Genomic DNA, 12,990 nt, shown 5'->3' on the forward strand with positions numbered 1-12,990 from the left:
AACGTTCTTATAAGAATCAATATATCGAACCAGAATATAAAATAAAAAAAACGTGTGTACTTATGCACAAGCGTTAGAAGTTATACTTCTTTGGCGTAACAAGATAAAAATCTTTTTTAAATTTTATCTTTCGCCTTACTTTACGTTTGTAGACAAAACGACACTAACTATAGAAAAAAGGTATTTCATGCATTGAAAGTTTTATTATAACGCATTATCTAGTTAAATAACGTTTATTTAAATATCACAAAAAAAAGATTTCTACTTAATTAAAGAAATGGAGATTTTTATTTTAAAATATTGACTTCAGGGTGTTGGTTTTGAGTGACGGTGTGCGCGCGCATCGTAAAATTTAATCTCATATTTTTTTCTTAACGCGCCAAAAGTACAACTTCAAAAATACTGGTCAATTTGAAACAACCATAAATATAATTTATTATAAATGAAATACAATTAAGTAGGAAATCGAACCTCATTGGATAATTTAATCTCAACTCTTCTATATTAGATAAACATATTGACGTTTCACGCGACGTAACATACAATATCTGCTATAAAGACCCCTATAAAAAACTGTATGTCTTGCACTGTTAGAGAATAGTCATCTTCTTTCATTGTGTTTACACTTAACGCTGTAGCGAAAATATTTAATTAGAACAGTGCAACTGTTTTATAACCAATCGATAAATGAATGAAGAATCCCAAATTTATCGTTTACATTCTATATTAAGATTCTCCATACTTTTACGGCACTTCCAAGAACAGACGACAGTCATTTTCTAGAACCTCTAAGTCTAACATCGAGCCTTATCCATCAGAGCCCCATATCAATTAGAATCCTGCGGAAGGTTCATCTCGATTGTACCACAGGGATTAACCCTCCAGAAGTAGACGGACTGTCGCTTGGTACAAACATGGACGTGGGCAGATCAAATTGCCAGTTGGAGCAGAACAACTGAGTTGTGTTTCCGATGAGGCTTTATGCGTGTATGAAGTTTTCAAGCACATTCTCGCTTGTAGTGGCTTTCCATTATTGGAGGTTGACCTGTCCTCGCGAACAGTACCTTTACCTATTAAGCATTGGAGGCTTCAGTTTTACTATTAGTGCTTTAAAGCTTTACTTCGCTTTACATACAGTTTATTAGACAAATTCTTTATTTTCAAGTCTCGATTCTGTGTCTTATCTTTAGGCTGAGGGTACTTTATATAAGACTTCTTTAGTTTTATATTTGGAATTTAGGTAATGTGTCTTGACTAGTACCGTAATTATAATGTTGACTCTAAAAGCGCTTAAAGCAATTCTACTTCGCTCAAAGCGGAATACCTGATTATGGAGACCTTGTTCGTCCTTTGTACATTCGTCGAGCAAAGCAATTCATATGTTGCCATATAAGGCATATTTAACAAATGACAACACAATTTGTCGTCATAAATCACGGCATTTGCAAAACAGATCCTTACAAGAATCAACAGAAGCGTATGAAATCTATAATTCTACAACCAGCTCTCACGCTTATAAGAAATACCTTGTTATCTCTGTTTAGCACATTGCAAATGAGCATTGCATCTCGCTCTGACAATTTGCGTTCTGGCTACCTGATGGTTTGTGTCATTATACTCAAGATCTAATTGGAACTTGATATGCGTTCACAATTAAGTTCAGGTTGTTAGATTAACGAGTTTTTTACGCGCATGCGTGTAGGGTGTTGATGTATTTTGAAGATGCCCGGTTTCTATATTCGTAAAACGAATGGTTAGAACCCAATATATATATAAGTATACATAGAAAAGTCTATAGTTAACTCCTCGTTAAATATAAGAACAGCATATAACTAACGTCGATATATGTATATGCCAATAAATAATTGTACAGAAGAACAGACTGTCTTTCTGTTAATACGTATAGACTAGAAGTAGTGTTATTTTAAATTACTTATTAGTCTTAACTACTATATAATGTTAAATTGTGTCTTTGGGCAGAGACAATAAAAAAAGCAATGCGATTTACGTCGTGTACTATAACTCTAATACAGTAAATAAAGAGATTACGATATTTATATAATATCCAATCTAGCATATACAATGTAAGTAATATTATGTTAACTTAATTACCTACAATACTAATAAGTTATGATGTTTGGTACTATTTTCGTGTGACGAGATACAGCACTTGCACTCATATTCACTACACTACACTAGTTGCAGTAATCTATAAGGTTTAGTTCAGTTTAGGCGTCTTGTTCCCGTTGTATCAAGTTAGATTGCCTCAGAATTCCTATGGTAACTCATTTATTTATTTCCCACATAATTATTCAATAATAAGAATAATTAATAATATAACAAGCATCTCTTGTGAACTCATCCAGTGTAAAAACAAATAACGTAATATTAATATAAAACGTATTTTTCTTTAAGACATAGTCTGGTAACGAAACTTTAAAAATAATGGTTAAAATGTCAATTGTCAATTTTACATTCAATTAATTTATACTCAATATGGCAACTTATTTGATAGTATTTCATTATTAATTTATATGAAATACAAATTTGAATTTAGAATAAAATCACACATATTCCTACACATTTTGACAAATAATTCAATTATCTCCCAATAATGAGAGGAAATTGTCTGTGGCGCTAACTTGACTTTATATGTCACCTTTGTAGAGATAAGCTTTTATAAAATTCTTTATTAAGATGCAATCTTATGCTTATCTATAATATGGTTTCTGTATTATAGAAGTTAAAAGGATTTGAAAATAAACGCCGTACTCAGAATTATGACTTAAATTAGTCAATTAATATCCTGAGATAATTTATAGATGATTTAATTTGTAGTGTCTTAATTTAACAATGCTTAAATGGAATTTACGAATTGTTATATCAAAATAAACTGTTTATATGATTTAATATAGGCTCGTCGTTTTATTTTACGTATACAATAATCTAGACTTTTCGTATATATTTTATAATTATTTAATTATGTATGGACAAGAGTGGGTTTCTCGGGATCCTCGGAATTGCATTAAAGGACTGTCTATGAGCGCGTCTAACACTCGCTTGTACTGTGTAGTATATTGGAAACCAGCATGTCTCAAGTCCAAAAATACAAAAGTGAAAGAAATTCATTTAATATAGGGTTGTAGCGCTACGGGATTATGTAAATATTTGTTTGTAATTTAGTATAGGAAACCATAGAGAGGAATCCAACATGCCAAAACCAAAAACGAATTACTTGGTTGGAAAATTATAAACGAACGACACTATACCTATCATATCTCACTACTTCATAAGCACTTTCTTGTCATAATGTGTGGTCACCGCATACTTGTTGCTGCGAAAAACAATGAAACCTGTTTACAGAAGGTAGAAAGCTGCCCAGTAGCCGTGCTTATCTGAAAATCATTATTTGTTAGAGCGAACATCGCTTCAATAAGTTTACTGAGAAAATATTATTTTTTTAAACGATCCATAGACATAAAAATTGTTACCATAAATTAACTTACGTTTCGTTCTTTAAGGTAAGGTCTAAAAATCAGGAAATATTGCCACTATCGTACCTAAAGTATTTCTTACTAGCACGGTAGAAGTCTACTATGTTGCATTTTTGCTAACAATTTTTGCCAGGAATCGTGTGAAGGTGTGACGCAATTTGCGCCTTCACTGAACCCTTAACTAGGTAACTGAGAAGTCGACAATTTACGTTTGCTAAAGGTTTTAAATAAGGCTTTCTTTCTTCGATATTATGTCACTTTTATCCGTCCCAATGTTATCTTATCGCATTAAACCTAGCAAAATACCTTTGTCAGTAAATTTAATAAACACCTATCTAAAATAAATATTGGGGCGTCAGATATGACCCTAAACTATCTCGGGATTGCCCTATGTCCGGTCTCAGGTATTTGACATCTTGATAGTTTCTGATATCCTGATACTTTTGTTGTACTTATATTGTTTTTTCTTTTATCTTATCTGCATGATAAAAAACAGGATATTATTTTAAATATCTTCTATTAAAACGGGAAACGGTCGCATAATTGATAGGCCGGCAACGCAACGCACTCGCGAGCTCTCTAAAGGGCTCGCGAGTGCTTTGCGAATGCCAGCATTGAGAGTGTCCATGAGCGGAGGTATCACTTAACATCAGGTGAGCCTCCTGCCCGTTTGCCCCCTGTTAAAAATACCAATCCCCAAATCTTTGTTATCGTCACTTTTTATTAAAATATGTATAATTCAAAAGAAAAAGTTAGTTTCGAAATCAAATAACTTTAATAGCGTGAATTTGTTTTCGGTTAAAACTTGTTTAAACTTTACACAATATATACAATAACAATACAGTACAAAATCATGTATTTGCTCCCAAAAAATCTCTTCCATTACTTTTGACCTCATCGCTCAATTATTTTTTTATACAGAACAGCCAAACATGATGAAACATGCCATGAGGCTCATCTGATATAAAGTGATACCGCCCGCCCTTAGACACTCTCAATTCCGAGGTCAAATTGGTTTCCTCGGTGTGTAGCTGATTTCAAATAGTGGCTGTGGTATGTGGCTTATTTAACTGGACTATTGCTTCACAAGAGCCGTGGTTAGCGAAGAATCCGTTAAAAAAGTTTTATTTAATTTGTAGATTGCTCATCGCCAAGTAAACGTATAATTTAAACCACTAAACGACCATAGGAAGTGATTTTAAATTTCATACAAATTGTGGGTATGGTCAAGGGTGTTTCTCAGTATCGGCGGTAGGTCTAACCTAAACAAACATCGTGTGAATACGTGTGTACACAGCTTTTTAGTTTGTCTATGCTTGGCTACTGGATGCGTCGGAATTCTAGTCTTTTTTGTTCTATTAATGCTATGGTATAGTCTTTTTTTTAAATTCATAATAGGTTGAATTATTAAAAAAGTTTCATCACTGAAGTATTCCAGTCGTTCCACAACTGGGCGTTTTAAGACAGTTTTATCACTATGTGCAACCAGCTGCCCAAATATGGAAATACATCAGTATTTCCGAAGCAATTGGACTTAGGGTCTTTAAAGAAAAGTTAATTCTAACAAGACCGGCAACACTCTCCAGCCCTCTAGCTATGAGTGTATTTATGGGCCGCAATATCACTTAAAATTAGACGATCCTCCGGCGTTTGTTCTAAAAAATCTAAGCAAAGTGTGTTAAGAATTTATCATATGATGTATAAATACAGACAAAACCGTTTACGACGACATCGATAAGAACAACGTACCGATTATATTGACCAAAATCAAAGGTCCCGGCTGAATTCTATATATAAGTTACCTAATAACAACGTCATCGGCTGTTACGACTATCGGTTTTTACGGCCAAATATGAGTAGTGCTTTCGATGTTGTTATAATAGATTTTGACTGTAGTTTACTAAAAGACATACAACATATTCACACGTGACTTTATCACATACTTAAATTTAATTACACTTGATTCAGAATATAAATTATAGAATAGAATAATAAGATAAATATAGAATTTAGAAGATCTTAGGTTAATTGGTAATTTTATAACTAAAATCTGCTGATGTTTTTGTTCCATCGGACAAATCTATTAAAAACTTAATTATTTGATGCTTATATAGTCAGGTTAAATCACGAATATAGCACGTAAAGTTTTTCTTAGTAGCCTTAAAACTGAGACGAATAGAAAACTTGACATAAATTTCATGAAAAATAACGCTCCATTTCCCAGAGCATCTAACATAAAATATGTCAGTACTATGTACAGTCGCGCAATTACACAACAAAATGACTCCGGGCATAATTATCTCCACGATTGTACTTGTAGTACATTTTTAATACGCAACGTATTATGCTCTACAAATTAAAAGTAGCTAATTTTAAAGATAACTCTGCTTCACTGTTTCTCGCGACTGCATTATAAACCAATACGAAAAACAATTATATATTTCCCGAACGACATGCGGAATATCTTTAAATTCCCGCAAAACGTGATTCCATATTTAAATCGGATGGTTCTTTTGCTTTCCATTTCTACAGAAATATCCTGGAAATAATATTAAATCGCGTCATGCGTATAGTTAAGCAAATCTTAATGTTTTTAACCTGGTTAAATGCCATAGACTCCGTTATGTATATAAAATATCTACTGCTATGTAAATATAATATTTCGTATTTCTCTAATAAAAAATAAAAGTTAAACTTATGGACCCGCATCAGAGAAACCGCAGACAAAAATAGATAAAACACTTTGTTAGATTCCACATCCCTGACACATTATTTAACTAAAAATATCTAATGTATATATGATAAATTGGTGTTTTAACAGAAATTGTTTTACTATAATAATAAATATATAATAATACTCGGAAGTCACAATGCACCAAAAACTGTCTACAAATACGGTTTTTTACAGACGGTTAAATAGGTATCTAGTCCAGAAAAATAAATTTATTTTAATTTTATCAACGTTTATTCTTAGTATCTAATACAAACCCCTGGTTATATACAATTTGAAATGGTTGGTAGATAAGACAACTATTCCAATATATGTATATTTATTCTATATTTAAACAAAGGTTAATTCGTAACCTAAGATATTAATTGATTTTAAGTCAATAAATAATATAATAATTTTAAAACAAACGAAGTCATACGAATGTATATATAATATATAAACATAGCTTTACTATTCCAATATAAGGGACATTGATGTTGTTATCAGTTGAAGTAATTATGTAAATATGTTTATAACTAGCATGCTTCTATGATCTATGGCCGTGCGTAAGATATAGAAACAAGATGTTAGCAGACGTGTCTTATCCTAGATAGCATCCCCCAGTGGGGTCATATCAATCTAAGAAGCTTTTAGGCTTTGAGTGTCATTGATATACGATGTTCCTAGGTAGTGCTTGCACTTCATATTATATGCGTTAGGTTAAAAGGGTTTTGAGGATGAAGTAGATTTTATAGGTAAAGAACTACTTAACAATCATATCGCCGAGAATCACTTCTTCAAGTCAAGCGGCAACTTACCGATATATATTTTGGAATTTATTATTATCAAGCTCATAATATTTTATTTGCAGGTAAATTCGAGCCTCACCCAGCAGCAGGATTCAACATGGGATATCTCATGGCACCATACCCCTACCCCAACGGAGGAGCGCATCCCTTGCCTGTATCCATGGTATGTCTGATTAAACTATATAATACAATTGTATTATTCCTGCATGTATGTAATTAACCAGCTCGACGTATTTCCGAAACCATGGCAGCTAGGGCTTTTAAGAGTGCTCCAATAAGCTAATTAATAATGTTCATTATTAAATAATTAGGCCGTCAAAACCTTCTGACGTTTGGATTAGCCAAGCGCTATGCTGGAAACCAAATGAAACCTTACAATTCTGATCACCAGCCACAAAAATAGGAATTTCCAAATCGATCAATCGATCATCGAAGAATTGAGAAACATCTCCCTTTTTGATATCGATTTAGAAATTTGATTCACAAAAGTATTTTATTGACGTTCACTTCCACGTCCCACTGAGACAACTAAATTACTAGTCAAATATAGAAGAAATTGTTTTTAAGACGTTTGAATGTTTTCTTGAAATAAGTTTTCGATAGATATGGCAAATATTCGATAATGCCATTTTATTTTCTGGATTATACCTGTCAACATGTCTATTAATATGATATAAAAACACGACATTAAATCATGTAACTTGTGATTCTTGCTATCTTATCTCATCATTCAATTGTAAGGTTTACATTTTATCGTTGAGACTTTATCGACTACGATTTTTTTTTCATAGATTTTACGACAAGCTTAATGATACTGTAGACGATATTAGTAATGAATTTAAAATCACCAACTTACGAGACGTATACTTTAGCATGAAATATAGTAGTTTTAGTAATACAAACAAAAGGCTGTTACTATATATCTACCTGCAGAATAAAGTAAACATTTTGAGGTAAAGATGTTGAGGACCTGGAGGTAATCACGAACTGGAAAGAAAAAGGAATGTCTGTTCTTGCTCGATAAGTTTAAGCGTCTGGATGATGTTAGTGGTTACCTGGAAGAGATCGCTCGAAAGCGATAAGGCCGCCAGTTGCCCTTTAATTTAATTATGTTCAATATTTTATTGTAATGCAGTTTAAAAATTTAATTATAAACATTAAAGACATGAGACTTTAAATGTATTTACAAGAAATCGGAAACGTCTAGAATCGTCTAGAAGAAATCGTATCCCATTTTATCGTTACGATAAATTCAAAAATGCTTATCCAAAAGTATCTTGCCAATATAGGTTTGGCTTGTAAACAAAAAGGATTGAACGATACAAGACTGACTGATGATTGATTGCGCGTATATTATATAAATTTTAGTTTTGATTTATATTTATATATATTTGTACTTATAGCATAAGTAGGAACTATTTATTTAACGTAGAATGTACGTATGCTGAAAATCCAATAAATAAATAATCATTTGTTTATTTTGTTTGTAAAACCAGTTAGCCAATCACTATTTTGAAAGCGACTTAAAAGGCCGGCACCTAACATGCGACCCTTCTGAATATGTGCGTCTCGGCTGTAGCACTTAACATCAGATCCTCCTGCTGCTCCTGCTTTTCCACCTGTTCTATGAAAATATTCACCGTAGATGAGAAATAACAAGTCGATAAGTAGTATTTGTTTAAATTTTCCAAATATCCAAAAAGTCAAAAAAGTTATCAGTTAGAATATAATTTGAAAAGAAATGAAAACGTTGTCATTTCTTATTTATATAAATATAAAAACTAAAGGTATGCATTGTATTTGTAAATAAACAAGGAATCTAAATAGTAATTTTATTTCTTCGTAATAACCACAGCACGTGCAACGGCGTCGAACCCGCGACCCACCGGAAACAGTAACACAAACAATTTTTATTTCTGTCTTCATCCTGAACGTATGTTTCAAGAAACGATTATGACTATCTGTTGCGCTAAAAATAATCACAAACGTACAATTTATTTTATTTCACTGCTTTAAATAAATCTCACGAATATTCGAGTGGGTTTTGTATACTACGTTACTATTTTATAGCAATCTAATTTTATAATATAATCTGTAACATACGACCAAAGAAAAAGTAGTCATAACGTGAAATTAACTACGTTTAATTTGTTAAAAAATTTAACGGTTTACGTTGTTTAAAAATAGATGGCGTTACAATAAAAACATCACAATTAATAAATGTTTGAAAATGCCAATCGTTCTATTTCCATCTTCAAATAAAACATAAAAGGATTCTGAAAGCATAGAATCAAATTTGAATTTAGAACCTGTCAGTTCGAACGTGCATCAATACCATTCGATACCTAAGCGTAGTACGCATGCACGCGGCGCGCCATTCAAATCCTTTTACGCAAGAAAAGAAAAAAGATAACGGGAAAATATGAAACTTATAACGCAACAGGTGGACATACGGTCGTCTCATTCTTTTCTATGTAAGTTAAGCTTCGTCTCTTTTGTGCAGAAGCCACCCCCATGTCGCCGCCCCGCTCTGGGCGGGAAATTTAAATGAAGGAGGGGATGGAAATTTTCTTTTTGCCATCGGGGTGTTTAGAGCTTTTGTCTGGGTGAATGCTGGCAGCAATTTCGGGGTCGCTTGCTTCGACGGATTACATCTAGTTTTATTTCGTATAGAAATTTGACCGCATTTTCACTTTGTATCAACTTGGGTGGTTTTAATTTTGGATATGTTAACAATAAAACGGAATTGTATACAATAAAAGTGATTTCGCTGAAAGTATAGCAACATTCGTAATCGTCAGTTTTTAGCTGCATTTGAGTTGTATTGTTAATTTTTGATTCATAAACTACATTTTAAGTACTAATGTAGAACATAAAGATTTCTCTGTTATGTAAACACTGATCTCCGACTTTCGGTTGCTACAAGACACCCTAAGATTTAGAAATTTGCACTTTCGTGATTTAGAGAATTTTATCAACTGAACTACGTGACATAATTATAAATTGTAAAAATAAAATTCGAACTTTCCTAGACTTCAAATAAGTTAAAAATTTGTATCGCGATAGTATATATGTATTATAATATAAACGGACTTCTATGATCGAAACCAACTCTTTGTGTGCAAGAACGAGTCATGGCCTCATAAGAACAGCCGAAAAACAGCTAAGAAACTCGCCCGGGTTTAATGTATTCGTATCATGTATACAATATATATTTTTCCAGAGTCGTCCGAACTCATTTTCAAACACTTCGTTTTAAATACCTTAATTAGGTCTTAGCGATTATCTTAGTTTATCATATGGACAGCGAGAGAGCCGACTAAGACATCTGTGAAGCACTAAAACATCGACTTACTAAATGCGATTATTTATTTATGGTCCTTAATAAAACTATACAGAATACATAAGTACAGTAAAATGAAAAAGGCAAAATTGAATTCAAATATAGAACATAAAAAAGAACTTTAAAAAATACGTGTGAAAGAAGTTGCATTCAATAGTACTACTCACGTAAATCAAAGACAATTATTTTATACATAAAATATTTTCTGATATTTAAAATTATTACACTATTATATTTGAAAGTGAAAATGAGTCCCCTACGTAGATGAAAATGATCAGTCTGGCCCAGCGTCCCCTATAATTTGTATGCGTCGGCAAACACTCCCCACTGTTTGTATGAAAGGCCGCGGGTTAGATCAACCAAGTCTTGATTGCTATATGAATATGTAACAAAGATTTTAAAAATACCTAAAATACGTAATCTTACTTTAATTTAATTCCTGCCTTCATGCACACTTATGTCTTAGTAAAACTCGTATAAAAGATTTCAAAAAGATTTCAGCCAAAAACTTGGAAAATATACGTATAGGTTGGTTTAAACATTTTTCGTTTTTTTCCTCTTTCGGTTTTACACACAAAAACATTTCTTTAGCGTTTCTAATAGCGGGGAACTTGGAGATGAAACCATATGAATGAAACCGTATCATATAAAAATACGTGGTCTATATATATTAAAAAAATACTATATTGTTTGAACTTTGCACGAGCACTCTTCAAATACTATAGTAATTTTCCATATAATTGTCGATAACAATTATTAATAATTTAATTGTATTTTATCGCCCAATAAAACCCTTATAGAATCTTATCACGTACTCGAGATATATTTAGCGTCGTCCGGTGTAATTATAAGTACGTTTATCTGTCTACTGCGCAGGAGTTGACATAGATTCACACATTTCCTTTGCTCATACACTATCCATTATGTCTCTGACGCACCGGCTCCGTGGCTCAATGGTTAAAGACTTTTCATGCATGGACTGAGATCGAAGTAAAGTGATTTTTCGGACGAATCTGTCTCGGATAATTATGAAATAAAATTGTTGTATATGGCTATTATCGAAATCTCAGAGACTTAAAACGACTTTTAAAAGTATATTTTTTTGTAATTTAATTGTTGTGATTACTTAAATATAGCACAGAACCTAGACATCAATTTTTTGAATATTTAAACAATACATGTTACTCAAAATACGAATTCTTTAAATCAATCCAGTAATGTAAATTTATAAATACTAGTGAACACAATAAAATATAGTCCTATTAATATATTTTAATTAAAAGAAGAATAAATGCAAAAATTTGTGTGAAGGTTGAACATAAGTTGGTCACATGTATATTATTTATAATATACTTTTGTACCAAACACAACTATGCAATGATTACCGATATAGTCTCTAAAAATATACAGGTAGAAAAAAATATACACGAAATGTATGAAACGCAGTTGGGATCCTCTTAAGAGTCATGCCAAGATCACTGATAAGAAAAATCACGAATTAGAGAATATAGTATTTCTTCCTACACAATGCTTCAAAAAACATAATATGAAATCTCTTAAACATGAAATGTTATAGTTAAACAGAAAGATATTCGATCCTTAGGGCGATATATATTTTTATAAGTAGACTTATCGGTTTATGCCTGATACGAAGAACTACATAATAAACTACTGTATAACTTAATCAACGAAACCAAATGATGGAAAATTTAATAAATCGTACACCTACAAATGATTATGAAACGTACCTAAAAGGAAAATGCGCTAGAAAGTAGATTCAAGTTTGAAATTCTATAATACAAAACCGGTTTCATGCAAGTACGTTTTAAAAAAATGGGATTATTACACTTGTCACACTCATCATAACCACAATAAAAGGAAGTTTCTTGTAACCCGGAACAGCCATTAAAAAGGCCAAAGGGCATGTCTCCCAAGCTATCGCTCTCCCAATTATACATATCACCACGACGCATCACGGCCACGTACTGTCGTGGCTCGGGGTTCGTTATCTAAAGAGTTTGATGACCCAGACGAGCCTTCCAGTGCCAAATCTCCCCTTAGAACCTATTATCTATGATTAACTTAAACTCAGGCAAACTATAAAGAAAATGTCTACACAATTCCGATAATGTAATTTATCCGCTAGACTTCATATTTAGAATAGAGGTTCATACTTCATTTCATTTTTAAATTAAGTTTTAATTGTGTTCAGGCGTATGATAAGGGGTATATCACGTCGCGATAGCAAAATATAAGATGAAACCAATAGAATAATCCCGAGAGTACATAAAATCTTCAATTAAAAACTCGAAGCTCTTCACAATAGCATTAGTTATTTCGACCAGAAACATTTCTATCGATCCATTGGTAACCCTCGTTTCCGACTTAAAAAGAACATTCAATTTCCAGTCTCGAATTCGTCTCCGATACCGGGGCATAATTCCGTCCGGGAAAATCATTACATACGCCCCGGTAATTCGGATTTCCACCCCACCCCAGCACTGCATCTCATTTTAAATATCTAACGACCAAAGCCGCTATTTCCCTGCAAAATACCCATTCTATTACACACGATTTTGAACTGTATTTAGCGGATATAGAAACGAGTTTCGATCGATCCCTTATCGGCCTCGA

At 32.6% G+C, this 12,990-nt stretch overlaps 1 protein-coding gene across 6 annotated transcripts in view; it reads left to right on the forward strand.

Annotated features, from left to right (window-relative positions):
• Positions 1-12,990, forward strand: part of LOC123714889 (protein pangolin, isoforms A/H/I/S) — a 112,783-nt gene that overhangs the window by 43,452 nt on the left and 56,341 nt on the right. For all 6 annotated transcript variants that reach the window (XR_006754369.1, XM_045669527.1, XM_045669523.1 and 3 more), the window contains exon 4: positions 7,076-7,176. Coding sequence is in view for 5 of the 6 variants with exons in the window: in XM_045669527.1 (XP_045525483.1) it covers positions 7,076-7,176 (101 nt within the window). In the remaining variant the exon portion in view is untranslated. The remainder of the gene's footprint in view (positions 1-7,075; positions 7,177-12,990) is intronic.

Source organism: Pieris brassicae, chromosome 10, assembly GCF_905147105.1.
Source record: "Pieris brassicae chromosome 10, ilPieBrab1.1, whole genome shotgun sequence".
In the NCBI taxonomy this organism is placed as follows: Eukaryota; Metazoa; Arthropoda; class Insecta; order Lepidoptera; family Pieridae; genus Pieris; species Pieris brassicae.